Below are 23,597 nucleotides of genomic sequence, written 5' to 3' on the forward strand. Positions count from 1 at the left end.
ATATAGATATGATATCAATTTGCTCTAGAAGTAGGAATACCCTTATTCTTTCTCAAGAAAACCAATTTGGAATTTTTGTTTTTGTTTTTGGGGGTTGACTGACTCAGTCTTCTTCAAAAAGTCTGCTCATCTTTTCATTTTCCTACATTTATTACTATTATATACCTCTGTCAATTCTATGTGTTCCACATCCAGACTCGTATCTTCTTCTTCGTCTCTTTAATTTTCAACAATGTATAACTCTGCATAAAACTCAAAGTAGTACTTCTATATCATCATCAGATTCATCACCTCGACTAAATTAGAACCATCATTATCCTCAACCCCTTTTCTTTACTTCCTTCCATTTCAGGAAATATATGTAATCCTTCTTCCGTTTTTTAATATTTCTGTCGGCTAATCTTTAAGCTCATCCTCCAAGAACCACATCAGTTTGGTGAATAAACACTATAGATCCTTCCTCTTTAATTAAGGTTTGTCTTGCTTGTTTGTCTTGCTTCTGTTTGGTCAAATTACTCTGTTTATTTTTCGATGGTCTTTACTAGTTACTGGAGTTTCAAAACGTAGTAATAATCAAAGAAAAATGGATACTATATTTATAATTTTTCACAGGTTTGAGAATCTGTGGAAGAAGACAAGAGTTGATGGAGATGATGAATCTAAATAAAAACAAGTTCGTAAAGTAAGTATCAATTGGATTTGTTGTTATTCTTGTTAGTTAAGAGTTTATGTAGTAATCTTGATTTTAAATATTTCTGTAACAGGATTACTAAAAATGAAGATTCTTGGAACAGACCTACTAGACCATCAGTAACTTCAGTTATAAAAAAAACAGTTAGACGCAGCTTTGAGAAAAGCTCAGAGAAAATCAGAACCTTTAAGCAGCAGCCATTAACGTTTCATTCTTCAAAGAAGAACGAGGACAAGAAGAAGATAATACGAGTGATGAACCCCAACGGCTCTTATCTTCAAAACTGGAACAAGATCTTCTTGCTTCTATGTGTCGTAGCGTTAGCATTTGATCCTCTGTTCTTCTACATCCCCGTTGTGGATCACGCCAGGTTCTGCCTTAGACTAGACACAAAACTCGAGGCAGTGGCGTGTGTTTTCCGCACTTTCATCGACGTTTTCTACTTGGTTCACATGTTGTTTCAGTTTAATACTGGCTTCATCGCTCCTTCTTCTCGTGGGTTTGGTAGAGGAGAGCTTGTTCAGAGTTCTAAAGAAATCGCTATGAGATACCTCAAGTCATATTTTATAATCGATGTTCTTTCGATTCTCCCTATTCCTCAGGTATAGTTTACTCTCTCTCAAATCTTACCTAAAGATGTTGGTTGAATCTAAAACATTTTGACGTTTACAGGTTGTTGTTCTAGCTATTGTTCCATCGATGAGTCGACCAGCGTCATTGGTAACAAAAGAGCTATTGAAATGGGTTATCTTTTGTCAATACGTTCCGAGGATCGCACGGATCTATCCGCTTTTTAAAGAAGTAACAAGAACGTCCGGTTTGGTCACTGAGACTGCTTGGGCTGGAGCTGCTTTGAACCTGTTCCTCTACATGTTAGCTAGCCATGTCTTTGGGTCTTTTTGGTACTTGATATCGATAGAAAGGAAAGACAGATGCTGGCGTGAAACGTGTGCTAATATTAGTAGATGTGTCCATGCGAACTTGTACTGTTCAGATGGGAAAGATAATAGCCAGTATCTAATAGGTTCTTGCCCGTTGATGGATCCAGAGGAGATCAAAAACTCGACGGTTTTCAACTTTGGTATATTCGCTGAAGCATTGCAGTCTGGAGTTGTGGAGTCGATGGACTTCCCTAAGAAGTTTTTCTATTGTTTCTGGTGGGGTCTTCGCAATCTTAGGTTTGTAACATTTACACTCTCATGTACATTTTTCTCTAGTGAGTTTCATAACTATATGATAATATAAGATATACAATCTTGTTTCTCTTTGGTGTATAGTGCTGTGGGGCAAAACTTGAAGACAAGTGACTTTGAAGGAGAGATCATTTTCGCGATCATCATTTGTATCTCTGGACTAGTCCTGTTTGCTCTTCTCATAGGAAACATGCAGGTAACTACTCTTTCTGAGCATCAAGCAAAACATTTTTTGTTATTTTTTGTCAACTATCCATTTATTAAATCAACTCTGGTGGAAAATAGAGTTGTTTCTAAAAACAACTTTATTCTATCCAACCCTATCTGATCCACGTGAGTCAGTAGAGAGACAAGCAATGAAACAATGAATTAATATTCTAAAAAATGTTTTTTTTTCTTTTGTGGATTATGTAGAAATATTTGCAATCAACTACGGTAAGAGTTGAGGAAATGAGAGTGAAAAGGAGAGATGCAGAGCAATGGATGTCTCACCGTATGTTGCCAGATGATCTGAGAAAACGTATCCGTAAATACGAACAGTATAAATGGCAAGAAACCAGAGGAGTTGAAGAAGAAGCTCTTCTCTCTAGTCTTCCAAAAGATCTCAGAAAGGACATTAAACGCCATCTTTGTTTGAATCTCCTCAAAAAGGTAAACATATAAACTTGAACTAGTTTACGTTGCCAGTTTAGATAGGACATGAGTAATATATAAGAGATTTGGACCAATCTACTTATTGTTAATTTGTTTTAAGTTAGAAGCATATATATCACCGATATTACATTATTACTACATATTACTGGTAAGAAAATTTAACCAACTTTTTATTGTTTTCAGGTGCCGTGGTTTAAAGCCATGGATGATCGGCTACTAGACGCACTTTGTGCACGTTTGAATACAGTTCTGTACACGGAGAACAGTTACATTGTGCGTGAAGGTGAACCGGTTGAGGATATGGTGTTTATAATGAGAGGCAATCTTACAAGTACAACTACTTATGGTGGCCAAACCGGATTCTTCAATTCTGCTCATTTGAAAGCCGGTGATTTCTGTGGAGATCTTCTCACTTGGGCACTGGATCCTAACACTTCCCACTTGCCTATCTCTACTAGAACCGTTCAAGCTCAGACAGAAGTCGAAGGCTTTGTCCTCTCGGCTGAGGATCTCAAATTCTTCTCTACACAGTACCGTCGCCTCCATAGCAAGCAACTACGACACACGTACAGGTAGGCAAGACTTGCCCATTACATACTAGAGATAACTTGTTGAGCAATATATTTAACCCTAGACCTAACTTGTAACTTGTTTCTCAAGTTACCTTCTAATCCTAAATAACTTTCATTGTCTTTTCCGGAATTGTTTCCAGGTGTTATTCAGTGCAGTGGCAGACATGGGCAGCATGTTTCATACAAGCAGCATGGAAGAGATACTGTAGAAGGAAGCTCTCAAGGGCTTTACGTGAAGAAGAAGAAAGACTACAATACTCTCTTCAGACAGATGATTCATCAGGAGGCAATAAACTTAACTTAGGTGCTGCGATTTATGCGTCGAGGTTTGCTTCTCATGCTCTGAGGAATGTAAGGGCGAATGCAGCCGCACGGAACTCTATGCTTCCTCATATGCTATCTTTATTGCCTCAGAAGCCAGCTGATCCTGAGTTTCCTATGGATGAAACCTAATCTTGTGTACATATTATAAATAAGGAATGTCCGTAGTGGTTTCAAATAATTATGTAAAACAGTTTCTTTATTGTGCCTACAATGCATTTATTTGCACATATATGGTCCATTTATTTGTTGTCAATGTTTTTTGTTAGCTTTTAGGGCTCAATATATATTGTGTTGGCATAGACAAGAACCATGCATGGAAATCTAGAGAGGATGCTGTTTTAAAGTCAAGTCTTCACTAAAAGAGATAGGTTCAGAAACTAAAAACAGGTACCATAAGTTGTAACATGAATACATAGAGTATTCAAGTAGCTTTGATGTAAAGAGTAAGGCAGAGAGGCCATGAGAGCAAAAGAAGATTCACTTCTTGTCTTTCTTTTTCACTATGCCAATGAACTCCCTCATAACACTTATCACTCTCGCCATGATCCTTTGCTGCTCAGAGGCTGTTACTGAATCATATGGCATCGCCAGTGCCTTTCTCAACTTTGCCACCTGCTTATTTCTACACGCTATTTGAGTGAAAAGAAAAGAGTAGTGTTTTAGATTGAACAAGAAAGACAGTGTGAGAAAGAGAAGAGAAGAGGGACTTACACATGGATAATATGTATAGAGATATTCTATCTGTTGGGCTTTTCCAAGCCAATGTCCAACTCTCTATTGTCCGATTAGTACGATATTGTCCACTTTGGGCCCAAAGGCAAAGCCCGCATGGATTTGTTTCTGGGACTCCTTCCCAAAAGGCCTCGTACTAATCAGAGTTGGACATCCCTTTATATACTAGACATTATTTGTCTAAACTTCCAATGTGGGACTTTGTTTGCATTCACAACAAACCTCCTCTCAAACCAAGTACCACATGAACCCTTGGTTTTCAACCTCCAGCGAAACTTGGCACACCTCTTGTACCGCCGTAATCACCAACGGGCCTCTTCACCTAGGATTTATCCACCTAACCTTTACTGCACCATTAGGACATTCACCACCTAATCCTTACAGCACCGTTAGGAATATCCACCTAATCTTGTATCGTCGTTAGGGAGAGACTTTCGATATAAGTCTCCGGCACCACTTAATCGCGAAGTCACCTTGAGGATTCTCCTCCCACAACCGAAGCTTCCAGGATCTTTGACTGGCCTCTGCTATGCACCCCGCCCTTTCCATCGAAGTGGAGGCTCTTCGAACTTAAAGGATATTTTGGTCTTTTTGCAGATATTCGTCATCCCGGCTCTGATACCAATTGTTGGGCTTTTTCAAGCCCATGTCCAACTCTCTATTGTCCGATTAGTACGATATTGTCCACTTTGGGCCCAAAGGCAAAGCCCGCATGGATTTGTTTCTGGGACTCCTTCCCAAAAGGCCTCGTACTAATCAGAGTTGGACATCCCTTTATATACTAGACATTATTTGTCTAAACTTCCAATGTGGGACTTTGTTTGCATTCACAACACTATCTGTAATCAAGTAAATGTAGACTGCCTGCAAAAAACAAATAACATAAAACGGAGACGCACCACAGGATTCAAGACAATGGTAAAGATCAAGGCTCCGAGAGCATAGCATTACCGGTTCATATTTAAATGCAGCTTGGAAAACAAGGAAGAAAAGGCAAACCCAAGGGAGTTCCTTCATTCTGAATAAAATATTTGTCCAGCTTACGGTGGTGGCCTATCAAAAACAGCATGTCAAAGTTAGTTTGGATTATTATGTGTCAAACCATATGGTCTGTGTTTTTTTTCACATTAAACGTCTCTAAGACCTGTCTTGTCAGCCAATAAGTTAAGCCTGTCACTAGAGGTAAGATGTAAAAACTGTCTGGAGTTGAAAGATCAGTAAACCCTGGGATTTTCTTAGCCATGGTATTAATCTTAATCTGCTTTGAAGATAGATATAGTGAGTTAGTAGAAAGACTGAAAAACATATTAAAAAAGTTCGTTCTCTTTTTGTTTTTGTTTTTACCCCATTGATGAAGCTGATAGTGATGAATAGATCAAGTGAGCTTAATGGCAGGAAAAACATGAAACATTCTCCAAATCTGGTGCAAATAATTAAACCATAGAAAGAAAGTCAAAGAGAGAAACATTTCATTGTTGGAGACAATAGAAGGCATTGTGTAAGGAAACTTACTTTTTTGTGCACTCTGCTTCCCATTTTTTGTGTTTAGCCAGACATTTAGAATCACATGTCTGAATCAATCTCATCACCTTCTGAATGCTCATACCCCAAAACTAATTTTACAGTTTTACAAAAGAATTGTGTAAAGGTTCAAAAGCAAAACTGCAAAAAAATGAGAAAGCAAACACACAAGATAAGAAAAGAAAGAAACTAACTAATAACTCCGCAGCTTGTCTCTGAATCAGCATAGAGACTGGAGACATGAGTTCATTGACCAGAAAAGCCGTAAGAATAATTGACATCGACCTATATACAAAACATACAAGAGTAGCGACCAAACCACGGTAAGAAAAAGTCATCAAGAAAATAACAAACATAAAGTCCAACCAAATGTAACAAAATCGATACCAGTTGCAGCCAGTAAGGTCATGCATTCCATTAATCAGATAATGCACACAGTTCACAGGGAAAGAAAAGTTTTCAACTGCTGCAGCACTACATCCATCTATAGTAGTGGCGGCCATTGCTTCCACAGATTTCTCAGGGACAAGTCCCTTAACAATATATCCAAAGGCATCAATCTTTATGCCCCATTCTTCTGCTTTGCTGGATGAAGAGGAGATGTGTCTACATAGCAGTACTCCAGAAGAAGCACCTAATGGTTGTTGAGCAAAAGACGTTTTCTTTCTGTCTTCAAAGAGGAGCACTTGCCTGTGAAGCCTACGAGCAAAAAGAAGACTTGAATCCGAGAAAGTGGGCTTAGTATTATAATCTTTGACATAATGATGAAGAACAAGAGGGCTTGTGGTGGAGGTCTTGCAGAACCATTTTGGAGAAATATTTCTCCTCCTTGAGAAGCTTCGAAGAGCAGAAGCCATTTCTAGAGCTAAAGGAAGTCAAAAAGCAGAAACTTGGGATGGTGATTTTTACACGAACGGTAGAAGCAAAATGTTTCTCATCTACCGCAAGATCTAGACAGAACAGAGAGAGAGAGAGAGATGTATTAACTATTAAGACCCTAAGTTTCGTCAAAAACGAGACAAAGAGACACATCATTAGCTTCCATGGGTTAAAGTAATGAGCTTTACCAGATTTTTTTCAACTATACAGGGCAAACACGCAAATGAAATGATGTTTCACAAACTTGCAACTCTACGAACTCTGCTTTCCGCCAAGTTTGTAAAGTAGTTGCCGTTTTTAGGTAGTTATGACTATTTTTCTTAATGTGTATCTTTAGTTGGGCAATAAAGCCCAATACTAAGGCCCACTAAACGAAGCTCGTTTTCCTATAGCTGATACTGAGTTTCCTATGGATATAAAACCTGATGTTGTGTATTTAATAGATACAGTATAAAGGATATCTATCCTTGGAGCCAAGTACTGCTTCCATAGTGATTTCAAATAATTGTGTAACCATTTCCACATGGTCCATTTAATTTGTTAGCTTTTAGTGCTCCATTTTTATAAAGAAAATTGCAAAACAAGTCACAAATACATTGTGTTGGCATAGACAAGAACCATGCATGGAAACTAAGATAGATTGCTGTTTTAAAGTATAGTCTTCACTAAGAGATAGTTTCAGAAACTAAAAACGGGTACCATAAGTTGTACACGAATACAGAGTATTCAAGTAGCCTTTTTATTTGAAGACTAAGGCAGAGAGACCGTGTGAGAACAAAAGAAGATTCACTTCTTGTCTTTCTTCGTAAACTCGTCAATAAACACGCCCATAATAGTTATCATGCCCGCCATTATCCTCTCCTGATCAAAGGCCGTTACAGGAACATATGGCATTGGCATCCCCATTGACTTGCTTAACTTTGCTATCTGCTTGGATCTACACACTATGTGAGTAAAAAGAAAAAAAAAGTTTAATGTTTTAGATTGAACAAGAAAGACAGTGTGAGAAAGAGAAGAGAAGAGAAGATGGACTTACTCAGGTGTAATGTGTATAGAGATATTTTATATGCGATCAACAAAAAGTACACTGCCTGCACAGAAAAAAAAAACATAAAACCGAGACTCGCCACATGATTCAAGACAATGGCAAAAGATCAAAGCTATGAGAGCATAGCCTAGCTTTACCGGTTTGAATTTTAATGCAGTTTGGGCCACGATGAAGAAAATACAATACAAAGGCAGTTCCTTCATTCTTGATAAAATTGTGGTGGGGACCTATCAAAAAAACGGACATGTCAAAGTTAGTTTGCTAAACCATATGGTCTGATTTTCGCATTGAACCGCTCAGAGACCTTAGATGTGAACCAGAAAGTTAAGGCTGTCACTAGAGGTAAAACGTAGAAGTAGTTGTCCATAGTTGAAAGATCAGTGAACCATAAGATTCCACCGCTTTCAAGCTCCGGAGTTATTTTAGCCACGTAACTAATCTGTTTTAAAAGATAAGACAGTGAGTTAGTAGACAAGAGTGACAACATATATAAAAAAAAAACACTCTGTTTTTTTTTACCCCAGTGATGCAGAACATGGGGATGGATAGATAAAGATAGCATAGTAGCACATAAGACAAGCCACATAGTCCAAATCTGAAGTAAATAATTGATCCAAAGAGAGAAAGTCAAAGATAGACATTCATTGTTTGAGACATTAAGACACACTGTTGTATGAGGAAACTCACTTTATTCTCAGCTCTGTTTCCAATATTTTGTTTTCTAAATCAGCCAGATCTATTGGACCATCATATGTCTCTATCACTCTCCTCACCTTTTGAATGCGCATACGCAAATTCTAAAATTTACAAAAGATTTGTGTAAAGATTCAAAAGCAAAAAAAAAATGAGAAAGCAAGCACACAAGAAAAGAAACTAACTTTTAACAGCCAAACTTGTCTCTGAATGTGCACAGAAACTGGATACATGAGTCCACTCGCCAGTAAAGCCGTAAGAACAACGGACATCGACCTATATATACATACAAGAGTAGTGAGTAAGAACAATCATCAAACATAAAGAGACCAAACCAAAATATAGTCAAATAGAGATACCAGTTCAAGCCTGTAAGGTCATGGATTGCATTAATCACATGCTGCACGCAGTACACACGGGAGTACACAGGGGGGTGTAAGTATTCCATTGCCGCTCTCCTGATCAAAGGCCGTTACAGGAACATATTGCTTATCGCTGAAACGGTGCGGTTTCTGGATAGCTCCGAGTGTCACAGCTCAAAGGCTTCAATTGGTAACCTAATGAACAAAATTAATGGAAAATATTGAACAAAATTTCATTTAAGGAATTGAACTGAAACAAAAATTTGACTACAGATAAATAAAGAATTGAACAATTAGTAAACATAACTGATAAACAAACAGATGAACAGATGTATGACTCAATGATATACCTCTCAAACTTATCATCGTTTGTTATCTAATAACTCAATGATATACCTCTCAAACTCTATTTCTGCTTTGTTTGTATGATTCTCTTCTATCTGATTTTCTACGCAGCAAGATTTATTAACTATTTATAGAATTAATGGGATAATCATGAGATTGAAAAGATAAGTTTAAAACTTTATATGATAGTTGGATGTTGATGAGCAAATATTTTGTTAGTTTCTTGCACCAACTTTTTAACTTTATCACTAAAGAAAAACTTTAAACTATAGATTCAACTTGTTCCTTATCGAAATTAGAAGAGGAATCATTTGTTCATGAGTTGCTCCGTAGATGAGGAAAATAGAGGAATATAATGGGACCCATTTGTTGAAAATTTGATTAAAATTTCAACTGGATTGGTATCACTTTTTGAGGAACAACAAATTCATCAAAAAGTTGTTACCAATTGAAGCCAAAGTGTGGTGATTTCAAGAACCTCTGTGTGTTGTATCTCTCAAAGATTTTTTTAAGAGTTTTTCATTCAGTAAGTTATTCAGTTTCTTATGTTGTTCTTCGAGAAAATAAATGCTGTGATAACTCTAAAATGGAAGTGTGTTAGAAGGGGACAAGCTTAAGTAAAAGGCAACAAACAACTCATATGGAGTATTCATACTATTTACATTTTTTATAGTTGCAGAAAATCATTCCCATGTATGTGTTTATTTATGTACCTAACGAGATCCTCTTCTCTTCTTCTTTACTCGAACAGCCTGCAACTAGAGATGTAAGGATGATCCAAATCGATGTACTTCATCCAATACGGCTGATACTTGCTTATCCCCAGCTCTGTCCATGGCTTCGAGTGTCCATTGAAATGTATAACAGCTGATCTCTCAATCTTCTTAGCATCGATCTCTCTGTTATAACCCAATCCAAGCAAGTGCCATTTCTTCTGAAGCGGTTGAGTCAGATCATAGAACGTTATGAGCCCTGGCGGCAATGTCCCAAGTTTCCACAGCGTCCTGTTCTCATTCTACAAAAAACCAAAACATAACACCATTTTAAACTTAAATCTACATACACTTTGGACAATGAATGATAAGTCAGGAAAAGAAGAAACTAACCAGGTTCTGCCAAAAGTGATAAGTCTCTGTAATGTTGTGCTTCCTCCACTCTTTAAGATCAAAGATGTTCATCCCATAAGCCCACCCGCAGTACTCCCGATCAAATCTCTCCGAAACTCGCCTATCGCTGAAATTCAAATAACTCTTCAACCGATGGAAACTTGCGCCGCACGTCTCCACCGCACCGTTCACTTTCCCTTTCAAATCAACCTCCCACAAGGGAGCCAAGTCCTTCTGAACAACCACGTCGTCGTCGAGAAACAGGATCTTATCCAGCTTCGGGAAGATCTTGGGGATGTAGAACCTCAGGTGGTTGAGCATGGAGAGGTACTTAGGGTACCGGTACTTGAGATTCTCTGCTCCTGACTCGGCTGACTCTGACCTCTCTGTCTTGAAGTAAAACTTCTTCATGCCCTCTGACTCGAGCTGTCTCAGTACCGGCGAGTAAGACGAGTTGAGCCAGGAGAAATCCTCGAACCGTTGGACTTGTATGGTCGCTTCTCCTGGAGGGTTTAGCAGAAACCACATACTCATCGCTCCGAAGTTGAGCTTATCAGTCACTAGGTGGAACACATGGAGCGAAGGATCCTCTGCGTTGGTGACTGTTGAGTTGACGACTACCGATGCGGCTAATACGTTATCAGAGAAGAGAGCGTAGTGGTGGAGATCAGGATTCTCCAAGTTCTCTGTTCTTTGGAAGTGTCTCATGGGAGCAGGGAGGAGAGAGTACTCTAGGTTCAAGGTCATTGTCAAGCAGTGGATAGCGTCTGGTACTGATTTGGAAGCAAGCTGATTCAAGAAAGTGACGTGAGTTTGCGTTGAGACGAGTTCTTCTTCAGCTGTTTGTAGCATTGCTCTCAGCTTATTCGTCACCAAGTTGCAATTATATAGATGCTTCTTCGCTCTGGCTAAAAGCTGTCCCATGTCTCTGATGGTATCAAGAACTCTGCTCCAATAACAAAAGAATAGTGTTATTAGTTGACTGTTAAGAACAGTATATTATATAGCTCATATGAGTCATGATATTACCTCTGTTCTTGATCAATATTGGTTGATTCTTCTTCTTCCTCTATCTTAGCTAGATGTGTTTCTAGTTCTTTGTGCAAGGCGAGGTTGTTAGACATTTTAGCAAGGCTAGTGTAAACTCGCACCATGATGATTTGATCTTGCCTCAGACGTAACAGGTCTTCAAAGTTCTTGCCCTTGCGGTAATCGTTTCTCCAGATGCTGTAGTTCCCTATTGCTACTGAATCGATGGACATGGAACGTTGGATTGCTGCCTTCTCAAGCGCTGGCAGATTCTCTTTATTCATCAGCTCTTTTCCACGTTTCTCTCTTCTTTCCTGTCTCATCCTCTTTAACAACAACACAAGGATCAGACTAAAGCAACCGTGTCACGCAAGTTTCAAGGGTGTAAAAGAAAGATGGGAGTGTTACCCTTTGATATAACTTCTCTGGTGTATCGTTCAACACTTGGCCTCCTCCTTCTTTTGTCCAGGTCTCGTGACCGAAGTTATTAACCATTTCATCCTGGTGAGGATACCACAAACATGATCAGTAACTTCTTACAGGTCAAGATATAATCTAGAAACCCACACGTACCTCAGAAGAAGCATGACTCTCAACTTCCTCCTCTACTCTCCATGACAAAGAAGGTTCTTTCTTCCTGATTGCTTCGATGCTCAGAGGATTCGAATCAGATGTAGTACCATTGAGAGCATCAAGCATCTGTGTCAAAACACTTGTAACAAGTTAAGTACTTTTTTAGCAAACACAAGAAACTCCAAAGACAAAAGAGAGAAACTTGCCTCTTTAGAGAAAAGAGATGGAAACGATTCAAGAGCTGCCTTTTCTCTCCAGCCAAGATCCTGAAACGAAGCATCCATACACATGATCATATCCTTCAAATCTTCCAAAACCGATTGAAGTAAGTAAAATGTGATGATATAACTGTACCTTGCCGATCAAGTTACTCTCTTTATCTGAAACGTTTTTGAAGAAATGCAAACTCGTCCCGTTAAACGTCAGATAACATAAACAAAATAGGAGAAAACGATCGAGAAAGAAGGTACCAAAGGATGAAGGGACGTCAGGAGTGTAGAAGCCGAAGATGAAGGAGGTAACGAGAACGTAGAGAAACGCCATGGTGATTGCCACTGGGAGCGAACATAGGAAGAAGTCACTGAACCTGTTCCTTCCCTGATTCTCCACTCTCCTCGCCATCCCAAACCCTATCGATCAACAAACTGAATCGTTCTTGATCTCTCTCTCTCTCCCTCTCCAAGAAGCTTTCTCTTTGTCGATGCTTTAATCTGTTAAAGCGCGCCTCTCAACGAGTAACGATTTTTCAAACTCGGCTTTTTATATGCGCGGGGGAGCTTAACGTCACCGTTTTGACGGTTGCGCCTTACTTTTTTCTTTATTTACATATGAGCCCGAATTCTTGTTAATTGAACATTTGCCACCCATATTTATTTAGCGAAACCATACGGCGTCGTTTAGCCCAACACCTTACCGGCGTCGCTTTCTCTAGAAACGACATCAATTCATCCATGCCAAGCTGCCAACCCTGGCGCCGTCGATTAATTTAATTTAGTAAAAGTAAATGAATTACGCGTAGGTTGAGATGGGCCCAATAAAGAAGCTAACGTTATCGTTTGACGCGATATTATATTGTGCCCAGACACGTTGTTAGCGCTGCTTTTATTGGGCCCCCATTAATATAACCAACACCTACACGTGATAACTAACTTAGCACCCCCCCCCCAAAAAAAACTCTTTATATAATTTAAAATCTGAGTTCCGCGAAAGACTCAGATCCTTTCTTTTGTTTATCTCCGCCGGATCTCGAGATCGATACACAAACCACCCGACGATGTCCGCCGCCGACGGAATATTCCGCAGCATCTTCGAAGGCTGCATCTCCGGCCTCGATTCCGCCATCGAGAGGCGTCCTTACCACAAAAACTGCGACTGCGCGCTCCACGACGGCGCCAAGAAAAGTCAAAACCAGCGGCGGAAGCCTTGCCGCCGCCACGGAAGCTCGGAGAGCATCTCGTTCCCGATCCGCAGGTCGTGGAGCGAAGGCAACATCCTGGCTATGAGTTTCCCGGCGGCTTCTTCGTCTTCCTCTTCGAATCTGCAGTCGCTCTCTTCGTCTTCTTCTCTCGCGACCCTCGCCGATTTGCCGGCGGAGACGGCTGCGCCGGTTGATCCGAGGAGATCTCGTCAGCTGGGATGGACGATTGATGAAGGTGATGATTGATTGATTGATTGATGACGATCAGATCATTTTCCACTGTTGTTTGTTGTTAACTGCTAATCTCCCAGATTTTAATTAATTTTCGTCGTAATATGTTTTTATAAAAACATAATCAAAACTTTTAAGAGATTTGTGGAGTTTATTTATTTATTTATTTTAACATTTTTGTATGCGATGTCGAGTTAAATGTGATCTCTTTTATAAAATTCGTGTAACTTTCGTTCAATAGCGATATGCATCTGTTGTTATTAGTCACTCACAACAAGGGATTTGGAACATCTTGGGTTTCTATGTTCATAGGGGTTCATGTTTTTATTGTTATGGCATAGTTAAAGCAATGTATGAAAGGGGAATCTTACGTATAAACTTTTAAGCATATTACGTAAGGGCAGGCACACCATGTGTTGACTTGACACACTGGATTTGAAAGTATTCGCATGTGTTTTGGTTGTAACAGAGTGGATCCACAATATATGCTTAAAAGATGAAACAACGATTCATAATATCAAAAGTGCAGAGAGTTCGTGCTCTTCTCTTTCGACAAATCTGTCTAGATGGAGTGTTTGATCTTAGAAATATTTTTTTACACGGTGTGGTGGAATGAACATGAAAATCGGCAAGCTTTTAGTGTTTTCTGATGCTTACATCAGATTAAAGAAAAAAGAAACTTAGGTGAAACAAACAAAAATGGAGATTCAGGCTTCAAAACAAAGAATTCTAATAGATATAGGTATGGAAGAGTAGGCTAGATCATGCAGAAAGCATAGAGTTATTTTATCTGTGGAACATAACAACATCTGAGACATAATTTGATAGCATAGGAATCTCTATGTTTGTATCTCTGTTCTGATGACTTGTTGAAAGTCCCTAATCACCTTCATAATCTCCATACCAAATTCGAAATCATATACTAGAAGGATAAAACCGCAACTTTCTATGATGCTCATAAATTCATATGATATGATGCTCTCTTTTTTTTTTGTAACACCAATTCATATGATGCTCAGAATCATAATTCCCAGTCTTCTCTTCACAACTGGAGGTTCCAGTAAACTGAGTCGTGAATAAACAGAGGCGAAAATGGAATAACAGAATTTGATAGAAATTACAAAGAAGAGAAAGCTGAGAAAACTTCTCTTTTATTCAATTCAAAGCTTCATAGAGATTCTTATTTTTCTGTCTCCAATCCAGGAAAGTAAAGGACTTAAAACACACACACACACTTTTAATTCCACTTAAGCCTTAATACGAACTGAATCAAACAGACCAAACTTAAAAACAAGAGAAAACACAAGCAAGGTTATGCGATTGCATCAATGTTGTTATTCATAACAGAAGAAAGATAAAAAGAAAGGAATGACTTTTAAGCTCACTATTTCATTAACAGGTCATCCCCACACAAAGATGATTCCTTTGCTCAGAAGAAAAGAAACACGACGACGTCTTTGATAACGATGATCTGGAACAAGCCAAGAGAGATCACCATCAGATTCCTGGTCAGCTCTTGGTGAACGTAATCCGCCAAAACCTCCTCCATCCCCGCGTTGATGTGAAACAGAACAGGGATCTTCCGTACGAGAGACGCGTTGCTGTAGCCTCTGGAAGACGGGAGACGACCCAACTGAGATTGCCCGAGAGAAGCGACCGCGCGATCGGTACTCCTAGAGTCGGGTTTGAGTCTCTGGGTTAGTGAAAATGGGATCGAGGAGATTTCTCTTCCGAGTGGGTTCCTCGCGGCGGCGGACGGGGAGGAGATGTTGTTGGTTATCGAGAAAGGTGAAGACTTTGAGAGGGAGAGGTTGTTGGTTTGGCGGTGGAGGCCGAGGATGGAACGACGGAGAGACATCGCGCAGCGTAGGGAAAGCGAATTTACTTTTTGGATCTGATCGGAGAAGAAAACAAAACTAAAGCAAATGAGAAATGATCAGAGCAGAGGAGAAGAAGCACTGAAGCCGAGTTGGGCTTTTTAAGGATGGGCTTTTCAGAATTACTAGAAGCTCAAAATTGAAAATGACGTGAAGTAATTAAAGTCACTGAGGTCTTGACCAAAAAAAAGAGACAGAGTCACTGAGGAAGATGAAGTATAGGTCTATTACGTGTCAATTATGTAATACTAATATGAAGCAACATTGTCATTTGCACAAAGCACAAGTCAGGTTTCACTATGCTATCTCCAATCTAAACCAATTCACAGATAGTTACATAGTGAGGTAATATGAAACTGGCAAAGATCTTACACTAATATTAGCTACCCGGGTTCAAACCCCACCGGCCACACGGATATGAGCTATTGCTTTCGGCTCATTTAAATGCCCAGGAAAGGATATATCTGTGGGTTGTACCTCCATCCGAGAATTAGGTTTGTGTCATCATTAACCCGGATTTAACCCTTTTAAGTTCAAAAAAAAATATTAGCTACCAATATATCATATGCATACATTATTAAGAGATTTGGACCATTAAATATTAAACAAAACAGTAGAGATATTACCCAATCTCATAATTTTAACAAAGAAAAAAGGTCAAATTATATTTTTCTTATTTATTTGATTTGGACAAAAATAATAATTTCAAGATACAAATATGTAAAACTAACGACTTAACTAGCTTCTCTCTCGCATCATGAAGACTGTATTACTTTCACTTTAATAGATTACAACGTTAGAAAATTACTATATGAAAATTGGATTTACTTTCACCTAAGAAAGAGAACAAACAAATAAAAGGATTTTATCTAATTTCTACTTGAACCTCAAGTCTTCCTATACCTGCACAAGAGAAGAAGCTTGAAAGCTACAAATCACCAGAAACCTGTGAACTAGAAGATGGTAGTAATAGCTGCTGTGTCAAGCTGGTTTGCGGGTAAGCAGCTGCTATAAGCTTCTCTTTCGTCAACGGATCAGACCCGTTATTAGACTTTACCACAAAAGTGTGAAACAATGTGCCTTCATCAGCTAATGAAAGATTAGACTCCGTAACCTCTGAGTTTCTCAATGCTTGTATGATTCTCGAAGCTGGATGCGACTCCAACGGTGAGATCACTCTCACAACAACCTCTTCTTCCCCAGCTTGAATGTCAACAACCTCTCGACTCTCTTCTGCCTCAGTGGTCTCTGTTCCAACTCCTTCAGCTTCAATGATCTTTACTTTCTCTTGAAGCTCTTTGATGTAAGAGATGGCGTCTCCAAGAAGAGACGCTTTGTCCATCTTGGAGATGTTTGGCACAACAGCTCGTAAAGCGTAGAACCTCTGGTTAAGCTTCTCTCGTCTCTGCCTCTCAGCTTCCACATGGTTCAACGCCTCTTCTCTTCCATTCGCAGGCTTCCTCCCTCGTTTCCTCGGTCTCTTCTCCTCCACAACAGAGGCTGTTCCTCCTCCTACTACTCCTGCTAATAAACTCGCTGGTCTTGTCTCTTTACAAGAAGCCTTCTTCACCTTGTGATTCTTATCCTCTACAGCAACCACGCTCACATTCTCTTGCACTTGATTCGAGCTACTCAGTTCTTGTCCGAAAAGCTTGTGAACCACCACCAAAGGAGGCGGCTTAACTCTCCTCATGAACAAACCTTGAACAGACTGAACCAACTCTACATTCTCAGGCAAAGACCAAACGGAACCAAGCTCGAGAACACCAGCATCAGTAGGAACCATAACAACCGTCCTGATCCCAGCTCTCTTAACCATAAAAGACCTGAAACAGTAATCAGAACCGGAGTTAACCGCATCTGATAACCACACGTGTCTCCCCGAAGCGTAACACCTCCCAGGACCACCTTCTCCGTGATTAAAAAAGAAATACATGGAAGCCAAGAAGAACATCTCAGTAGCCGTAACGTTCTCTAAGCTCAAAGCGTAGTTGTCTTCGTCAGATCCACCGAACAGCCTGTGAAGCTTCTGCAACACTCTCTTCCTCATGTACTGCCACCTCATCTCTTCCTCCTCTATTCTGTTATAACAGAAGGTGGATTCTTCCTGTTCCTTGGGCTCGCGGCAACACCCGTCTCCCCAAGCTAGGACTTGATGTCCGGATCTAGACACGGTCTGCTGCCAGAAAATGGCGTAGCTCCAGCTGAAACTCTCGGAGTTGGGACAGTCCACGAGACGAGAGAGCTTCTCGTTGAGACTGTCGTCGGTTCCCATGACGAGAAACAGGTTCTGATTCGAAGCTGAGTTCGCCGTGAGAAAATCAGAAGCTAAGTTCCCTAAAACGGCACTAGCTACGGATCTATCTTCCTCTTCCCATCCTACTACATCTCTCGTATTCATCTTTTTTTTTCTGCAAAGTCTGCAACTTTGAATTAATACACCGAGAAAAACCGAACCTTTCTTCTACAGAACTCGGTGATGCTTGAAACCATGTAAACCCAGAGCCTCCTCCAGCTGGTGTTATTGAGAGAGAGTGGTGAAAAGCTTCGATTTTTGAACAATTGAATGAGTTCTGAAACAAGAGTTTGGAGAAGAAGATAGATACAGAGAGAGAGAGAGAGAGAGAGAGGGGGGGAGTGGGGGTAAGTTTTGTATGAAGGCTCTTTTGAAAAAAGAAGCCAACCATGGTTTACTTATGCAAACGTTTTAGAGTTTTGGTTATGAGGTTAACCATGGTTGAGTTTCCAAAGGTTTAGAACTTGAAACCTGATTGATGTGTTAATTTAAACTTATGTGTATATACACACGTGTGTATGTAACTACCTTGAGATTCAGTATGTATATATTTATATTTGTACTTGAGAAGTATAGATCACATCCAGAAAAAAAAAATTTAAAATAAGGAAAATAAAAAAAGTATAGATCATCACATGGTCGAAAGAGTTTTTTAAATAGATTTATGTACCAAATAGTACTGAATTCAATTGTTTATATTATTTTGTCTCAACCAATAAAAAGCACTCACATGCATAAAAGACCAAAAAAAGAAAATATCCTTTGAATTATCTGGTAGGGATGTTTGGTTATTTATTTCAGACATCGTTAATAACGTGGGTCCATTTAATTGTACTATCTGTTAGTATTATTATTCTCATTAATTTATAATACATGTTACGTTTTTTCCTTTTAATTTTAGAAATTTGAAGATAAATTATTTGTCGCATAAGATTTGCGTGAATCTCATGCCTAACTGTAACGTTCAACAAAAGGAGTCTCGTTCCGTGAGAGAGCGCATGTGATGACTTTAACCTGACTTTTCTATCTATCTTCATGTGTGTTGTAGTTTTCTAATTGCTTTGATCCCCTTTGATTAAAATCATTTTAAATGTAGTATGTATTGTTACATGATTATCTGCAACATTTTTTTTAAAGCACTAATTGCTTGAGTTTATATATATATATATAACCAAAAACATGTTTGTATTAGTATTTACTAAAATCCTTAAGATGTTGCAATATTTTAGACATCCACTTTATTCTCGTGTGGAAGGAATCTTGATTAACCCGGGATGGAATTTTTTCTTAACAACACCCGGGATGAATTTAAAATCTGCATATCATAAAGAATAATTAAGCGTTATACAAGTGGTCATGATCTTTTGCTAATACTATTGTTATCACCAACCAACCTACACGAAGTGTGTACTTTGATTATTACACGTGCATGGTAGATTTTAAAATGTTTTGCTATAATTCAGACCGAAAATTTGTGATAACAACTCTATAGAAAAGAGAGGAGATTATACGAAGTTACTTGTCTTCAATATATGTAGTTACACGGGAGTCTTGTGACATGTGGAGAACCTATCAACGAAAACTAATAATATATATCACGGTAACCGAATTTGAAAACTGAAACATGCAAAGTAAAGCCAAAACACATTAGCATGGGAATATATATGTCTCGTAATAAATAACTAGCTATTTTGTCGGCACATACGGATATTTATTTCGTTCCTTTTCTTTTAAACACCTAGATATATCGTTCGTGTTAGTAATTCTGAAAGTTAAAATCGAATATGATTGGGCAAGATCACTTGACGGATTCGGTTAGTGACACAAAATGATAATGGTTACTTAACGACAAGGGTTTAAAGGATTATATGACAGAATTGCTGAAAAGAGTAAAAACCAATGGTTGGAGATAATAGTATAACACATGCAGCACCATTTTATTATTTTAAAAAATAACAGTATAAAAGACATATGATGATACTATAGTTTTTATCATTTTCTTATAAATCGATTATTTTGTTTTTTTTTTGCTTGGTAATCGTTCTTTTATCTGTTTCATTAGTAGCATCATTTAGGCTGCAGTGAGAAAATAATAACAATTACAAAGCAATATATAATTTTATATATCGTGTCTTTGTAGAATGTTAATTTCCACCGAACGAATTACATAATACATAAGCTCAAATATAAATGTATGTGCAATGGAACATGCTAAACTTGACCCTTTTTGTAGGTTATCATGATAACTGATAACGCCATGATTGGTTCTCTTTGAGTAATGTGGAAGTCGCACCAACTTATAAATTCTTTCATCTTTTGATAGAGCAAAAAAAAACTCTAATATCTAATCGAGTATTAACCTGCCTACGTAGTTTCGTCTAATCTTATTTTCTACACATTTAAGAGAATATTTATTCTTGTAACATGTTCTTAAGGTTAGTTACCAAAACAAATGTGAACTCAATATAGTGATAAGGTTTCATTTTTGATGGAATAAAACAAGGTAAGCATGATGGATAAGCAGTAAGAGGATAGAGCCTAGCAACGCACTACTAGAAAACTGCCGGATTCTGAGGGAAATTCCGAGGGACTATGTGTCCGTCGGAATATTCCCACGAAATTCCGAGGAAATTCCGAGGAAACACAATTTTCGTGTTTCCTCGGAATTTCCTCGGAATTTTCCGAGGAAATTCCGACGGACTGGTAGATCCCTCGGAAATTTCCGAGGAAATTCCGAGGGATAATAGAGCCGTTGATTATTCCGAGGAAATTCCGACGGCAACGGCTAGTTGGTCGGAATTTCCTGGGAATGTCGTGGGAAATATCGGCAGATTTAATCTATAAATGCAAGCACCCCTCATCCTCTTCATTCACTACATATCTTCATCCTCTCTCATTCTATTTTGCACACACGAATCTGATTGAAAAAATCATGTCTTCTTATAATTATCATCGCTCTTGGATAGATCGACCTCATATGGATCCGAACACGAGATTGCTTACGCCAGAGTAAGACTTATAATGCTGGCGTTTGCTCTGCAGCTGGAGATGATGTATACTACGGAAACATACGCGAGATTTTGGAAATCGTGTATCCGGGCATGGTTGGATTGCGGTGCACAGTTTTCTATTGTGACTGGTACGACAACACTCCGGATCGAGGTGTCAGAACAGATGCATTTGGTGTCACATCAGTACATTCGAGGCGAAAACTGCCATATTATGATCCTTTCATTCTTGCTTCTCAGGCCGATCAGGTAATTAAAAATATATATGTCAATTATTTTCAATATTTGCTTCATCATCATTCATACTTAATTAACAAATTTAAAAATGTTACAGGTTTGTTATATCAAATACCCCCGGGTTACGAACAGAGATGATCCATGGGTTACTGTTACAGCACTCAACCCGAGAAGCCGAGTTCAAGGAAGTTCTGAGTTGGAAGACCCACTCCAACCAAACACATCCGGCAACTTAAGTGCAGCAGGAGATGTAGCTGCAGTTGATCTTGTTATCGATTTCACCGATTTTGGAGACGAAGCCGTTGTTCACGTCGAAGATGAACCAGAGATTGGAGAGTTTCACCAAGATCCAGATTCAGATTCATCTGGTGGTGATGATGGTGACTCGGGTTCAGAGGATGAACCAGAGATTGGAGAGTAGTATAGTTTTTTTTTTTTTTTTTTTTTTTTTTCAGAATTCCGAGGAAATTCCGAGGATCTTGAGGGTTTCCTCGGAATTTCCTCGGAATTTTACCTTGTAAAATCAGATTTTAGGGATTTGATTTTAGGGTATAGATTCCTAGGAATTTCCTGGGAAAATTCCCAGGAAATTCCGACGGATATCAGCATTTCGTGGGAAATTCCTGGGAATTTTCCCAGGAAATTCCTAGGAATTCAGCATTTCGTCGGAATTTCCTGGGAATTTTCCCAGGAAATTCCTAGGGAATAAGGATTTAGAATCGAAAACACCAATTTACGGTTCCCAGAAGACTTACGTAAGCCTTAGTAAGTGTCTTCAATTGATTATGGGACAAGACATTGGTGTTGTACCAATTAATGGCCACTTTTCCGATTGTTGCACCGAGATCCCCAAACAGCAATGCAAGATAAACACTTATACACTTTAATGAACCTAAACGACAATACTTATACTCGATTCAATCATTTTGTAATTTGAATGTTTATTTGTCATGTACTATCAATATAAGTCTTGAGAAAACTGCCAAATTGTTCAAGGAACGGTCTAAAGTTTGTAAATCATTAATCCGAACCCCTAAACTATGGTTCCTCGGAATTTCCTGGGAATTTTCCCAGGAAATTCTGAGGAACCATAGGATTCCTAGGAATTTTCTGGGAAATTTCCCAGGAAATTCCGAGGAACCCATAATTCCGAGGGAATTCCGACGGAATTCCTGAATCCCTCGGAATTCCGTCGGAATTCTGGTAAACCGGTTCGTAAACCGAAAATTCCGACAGAATTCCGAGGGTTTCATTTTCCGTCGGAATTTTCGGGGTAAAACCAGATCTGCGGATCTTCTTCCCCATTTCTCTCTTTTCTCTCTTTTCCCTTGGCGATTTCCGGCTCCTCCTCCTCTCCCTTGGCGATTTCCGGCTCCTCCTCCTCTCCCTCTTGATATTCGGGCTCCCCCTCCACCCCCACTCCCCTAATCTCTCCCTCCTCCATGTAAGTTCTCTTCTCCCCCTCTCTTATTAGTTCTAGGTTAGATTTTAGGGAATTTTGTTAGATTTTAGGGAATTTGAGTAGATTAGGTTTTAATTAGAATTAGGGTTTGATTAGGTTTGATTAGGATTAGGGTTTTGATTAGGATTAGGGTTTTGATTAGGATTAGGGTTTTGATGTTAAGTTTTGATTAGATTTTAGGGTTTGATTAGGTTTTGATTTTAGATTTGATTAATTTTAGGGTTTCAATTTTTTAGTAATTATTTTGGCTACTTTATAATTTATAAAAATTTTATAAGTCATTTAATAATTATTTTAGTTAATTTCAAAATTTTTAAAAATTTAAAAAGTCATTTTATAATTATTTTAGCAAATTTCATAATTTATAAATAATTTTAAAAGTCATTTAAAAATTATTTTAGCAAATTTTATAATTTATAAATAATTTTAAAAGTCATTTAATATTTTTTTAGATATTTTGAAATTTATAAATAATTTATAAGTTATTTAATAATTCTTAAGACATTTTTTTAATTTATAAATCATTTTAGCTGTTTTTATAATTTATAAATATATATTTTAAAAAATAAATTTTATTAATTTTAATTCATTATTTTTAAAAAATTATAGGGATTCTAGTGAGAAGATGATGGCGGCCTTCATGAGGCAATTCCCGGACCAGAACTTCGACGTCGACGAGGACGAGTAGTTCTAACTTTAATTTATGTTTTAAACTTTATTTTTATTTTCTGTTTTGTATGAATATTACTTTTGAACTATTTATATTATGTTTTTTATTTTAATTTTCAATTTAATAATTAATTTTCGAATTTAATAATTAATTTTCCAATTTAATTAATAAGAAATAAATTAATATTTATTTATTAATATAAATTATATTTTACGAAAATTCCGAGGAACGAAGGCCCTCGGAAATTTCCGAGGGAAGTGTTCCTCGGAATTTTCCGAGGGAGTCTTCCGTCGGAAAATTCCGAGGAATATTCCCTCGGAAAATTCCGAGGAACAATTTCCTCGGAATTTTCCGAGGGAATATCCCTCGGAATATTCCGAGGGAGAGTTCCTCGGAATTTTCCGACAGTGTTTTCCGAGGGACATTCCCTCGGAAAATTCCGAGGGATATTCCGACAATGGGATCACCGTAGGTGTTCCTCGGAATTCCCTCGGAAAAAGTCTCCGTCGGAATTTCGTCACAAATTTCCGAGGGAATTCCGACGACTTACGTTATTCCGACGATATTATTCCGACGGATCATTTCCTGGGTTTGTCGTCGGAATACGTGAATTCCGACGACATTCCGAGGATATCTTCCCTGGGAATCGAGCAGTTTTCTTGTAGTGACGTAACGTA

General features: G+C 38.4%; 8 protein-coding genes across 15 annotated transcripts; 3 read left to right on the forward strand and 5 right to left on the reverse strand.

The window, feature by feature from the left end:
• The first annotated feature begins 62 nt into the window (after nt 1–62).
• LOC108813068 (probable cyclic nucleotide-gated ion channel 3) lies at nt 63–3,687 on the forward strand. Its single transcript, XM_056988070.1, has 8 exons — nt 63–473; nt 613–682; nt 765–1,293; nt 1,364–1,869; nt 1,969–2,080; nt 2,299–2,535; nt 2,722–3,110; nt 3,251–3,687. The coding sequence occupies exons 2-8, from the start codon at nt 645–647 to the stop codon at nt 3,561–3,563; spliced, it is 2,124 nt and encodes a 707-aa protein (XP_056844050.1). The 5' UTR covers nt 63–473; nt 613–644; the 3' UTR covers nt 3,564–3,687.
• A 22-nt stretch (nt 3,688–3,709) lies between these two features.
• On the reverse strand, nt 3,710–6,838 carry LOC108808866 (mitochondrial inner membrane protein OXA1-like). 6 transcript variants are annotated; one of them, XM_056988072.1, is made up of 8 exons: nt 6,755–6,838; nt 6,075–6,637; nt 5,882–5,972; nt 5,679–5,779; nt 5,511–5,586; nt 5,311–5,424; nt 4,146–5,219; nt 3,715–4,063 (listed from the first exon to the last, which is right to left on the reverse strand). In XM_056988072.1, the coding sequence occupies exons 2-7, from the start codon at nt 6,542–6,544 to the stop codon at nt 4,941–4,943; spliced, it is 1,131 nt and encodes a 376-aa protein (XP_056844052.1). In that variant the 5' UTR covers nt 6,545–6,637; nt 6,755–6,838; the 3' UTR covers nt 3,715–4,063; nt 4,146–4,940. The 6 variants fall into 6 exon arrangements, with proteins under 6 accessions (XP_056844054.1, XP_056844052.1, XP_056844051.1 ...); XM_056988075.1 differs by lacking the exon at nt 6,755–6,838 and having other exon boundaries at nt 3,722–4,063; nt 4,146–5,030; nt 5,118–5,219; nt 6,075–6,747; XM_056988076.1 differs by lacking the exon at nt 6,755–6,838 and having other exon boundaries at nt 3,831–4,063; nt 4,146–5,026; nt 5,118–5,219; nt 6,075–6,748.
• Nucleotides 6,839–7,122: 284 nt separating this feature from the next.
• On the reverse strand, nt 7,123–9,105 carry LOC108810968 (mitochondrial inner membrane protein OXA1-like). Of its 3 annotated transcripts, none has more exons than XM_056988429.1 (9): nt 9,020–9,105; nt 8,667–8,864; nt 8,493–8,583; nt 8,302–8,411; nt 8,134–8,209; nt 7,919–8,053; nt 7,752–7,841; nt 7,603–7,657; nt 7,123–7,510 (listed from the first exon to the last, which is right to left on the reverse strand). In XM_056988429.1, exons 2-9 carry the CDS (start codon nt 8,753–8,755, stop codon nt 7,353–7,355), a joined length of 804 nt encoding a protein of 267 aa, XP_056844409.1. In that variant the 5' UTR covers nt 8,756–8,864; nt 9,020–9,105; the 3' UTR covers nt 7,123–7,352. The 3 variants fall into 3 exon arrangements, with proteins under 3 accessions (XP_056844409.1, XP_018438537.2, XP_056844410.1); XM_018583035.2 differs by having other exon boundaries at nt 9,066–9,104; XM_056988430.1 differs by having other exon boundaries at nt 8,977–9,101.
• Nucleotides 9,106–9,339: 234 nt separating this feature from the next.
• LOC108810126 (putative galacturonosyltransferase 2) lies at nt 9,340–12,550 on the reverse strand. The gene is made up of 8 exons (XM_018582260.2): nt 12,193–12,550; nt 12,077–12,102; nt 11,929–11,988; nt 11,723–11,848; nt 11,558–11,650; nt 11,150–11,475; nt 10,121–11,066; nt 9,340–10,029 (listed from the first exon to the last, which is right to left on the reverse strand). Exons 1-8 carry the CDS (start codon nt 12,341–12,343, stop codon nt 9,754–9,756), a joined length of 2,004 nt encoding a protein of 667 aa, XP_018437762.2. The 5' UTR covers nt 12,344–12,550; the 3' UTR covers nt 9,340–9,753.
• Nucleotides 12,551–12,891: 341 nt separating this feature from the next.
• Nucleotides 12,892–13,511, forward strand: LOC108812181 (uncharacterized). Its single transcript, XM_018584366.2, has one exon. It carries the CDS (start codon nt 12,996–12,998, stop codon nt 13,383–13,385), a length of 390 nt encoding a protein of 129 aa, XP_018439868.1. The 5' UTR covers nt 12,892–12,995; the 3' UTR covers nt 13,386–13,511.
• Nucleotides 13,512–14,505: 994 nt separating this feature from the next.
• On the reverse strand, nt 14,506–15,311 carry LOC108812180 (succinate dehydrogenase subunit 4, mitochondrial). The gene has a single exon (XM_018584365.2). It carries the CDS (start codon nt 15,226–15,228, stop codon nt 14,800–14,802), a length of 429 nt encoding a protein of 142 aa, XP_018439867.1. The 5' UTR covers nt 15,229–15,311; the 3' UTR covers nt 14,506–14,799.
• A 590-nt stretch (nt 15,312–15,901) lies between these two features.
• On the reverse strand, nt 15,902–17,923 carry LOC108812179 (transcription factor ABA-INDUCIBLE bHLH-TYPE). The gene has a single exon (XM_018584363.2). It carries the CDS (start codon nt 17,646–17,648, stop codon nt 16,176–16,178), a length of 1,473 nt encoding a protein of 490 aa, XP_018439865.2. The 5' UTR covers nt 17,649–17,923; the 3' UTR covers nt 15,902–16,175.
• Nucleotides 17,924–20,109: 2,186 nt separating this feature from the next.
• Nucleotides 20,110–22,405, forward strand: LOC130496391 (uncharacterized). Its single transcript, XM_056988432.1, has 2 exons — nt 20,110–20,800; nt 20,886–22,405. Exons 1-2 carry the CDS (start codon nt 20,645–20,647, stop codon nt 21,207–21,209), a joined length of 480 nt encoding a protein of 159 aa, XP_056844412.1. The 5' UTR covers nt 20,110–20,644; the 3' UTR covers nt 21,210–22,405.
• The last annotated feature ends 1,192 nt before the right edge of the window (nt 22,406–23,597 follow it).

Source organism: Raphanus sativus, chromosome 6, assembly GCF_000801105.2.
Source record: "Raphanus sativus cultivar WK10039 chromosome 6, ASM80110v3, whole genome shotgun sequence".
In the NCBI taxonomy this organism is placed as follows: domain Eukaryota; kingdom Viridiplantae; phylum Streptophyta; class Magnoliopsida; order Brassicales; family Brassicaceae; genus Raphanus; species Raphanus sativus.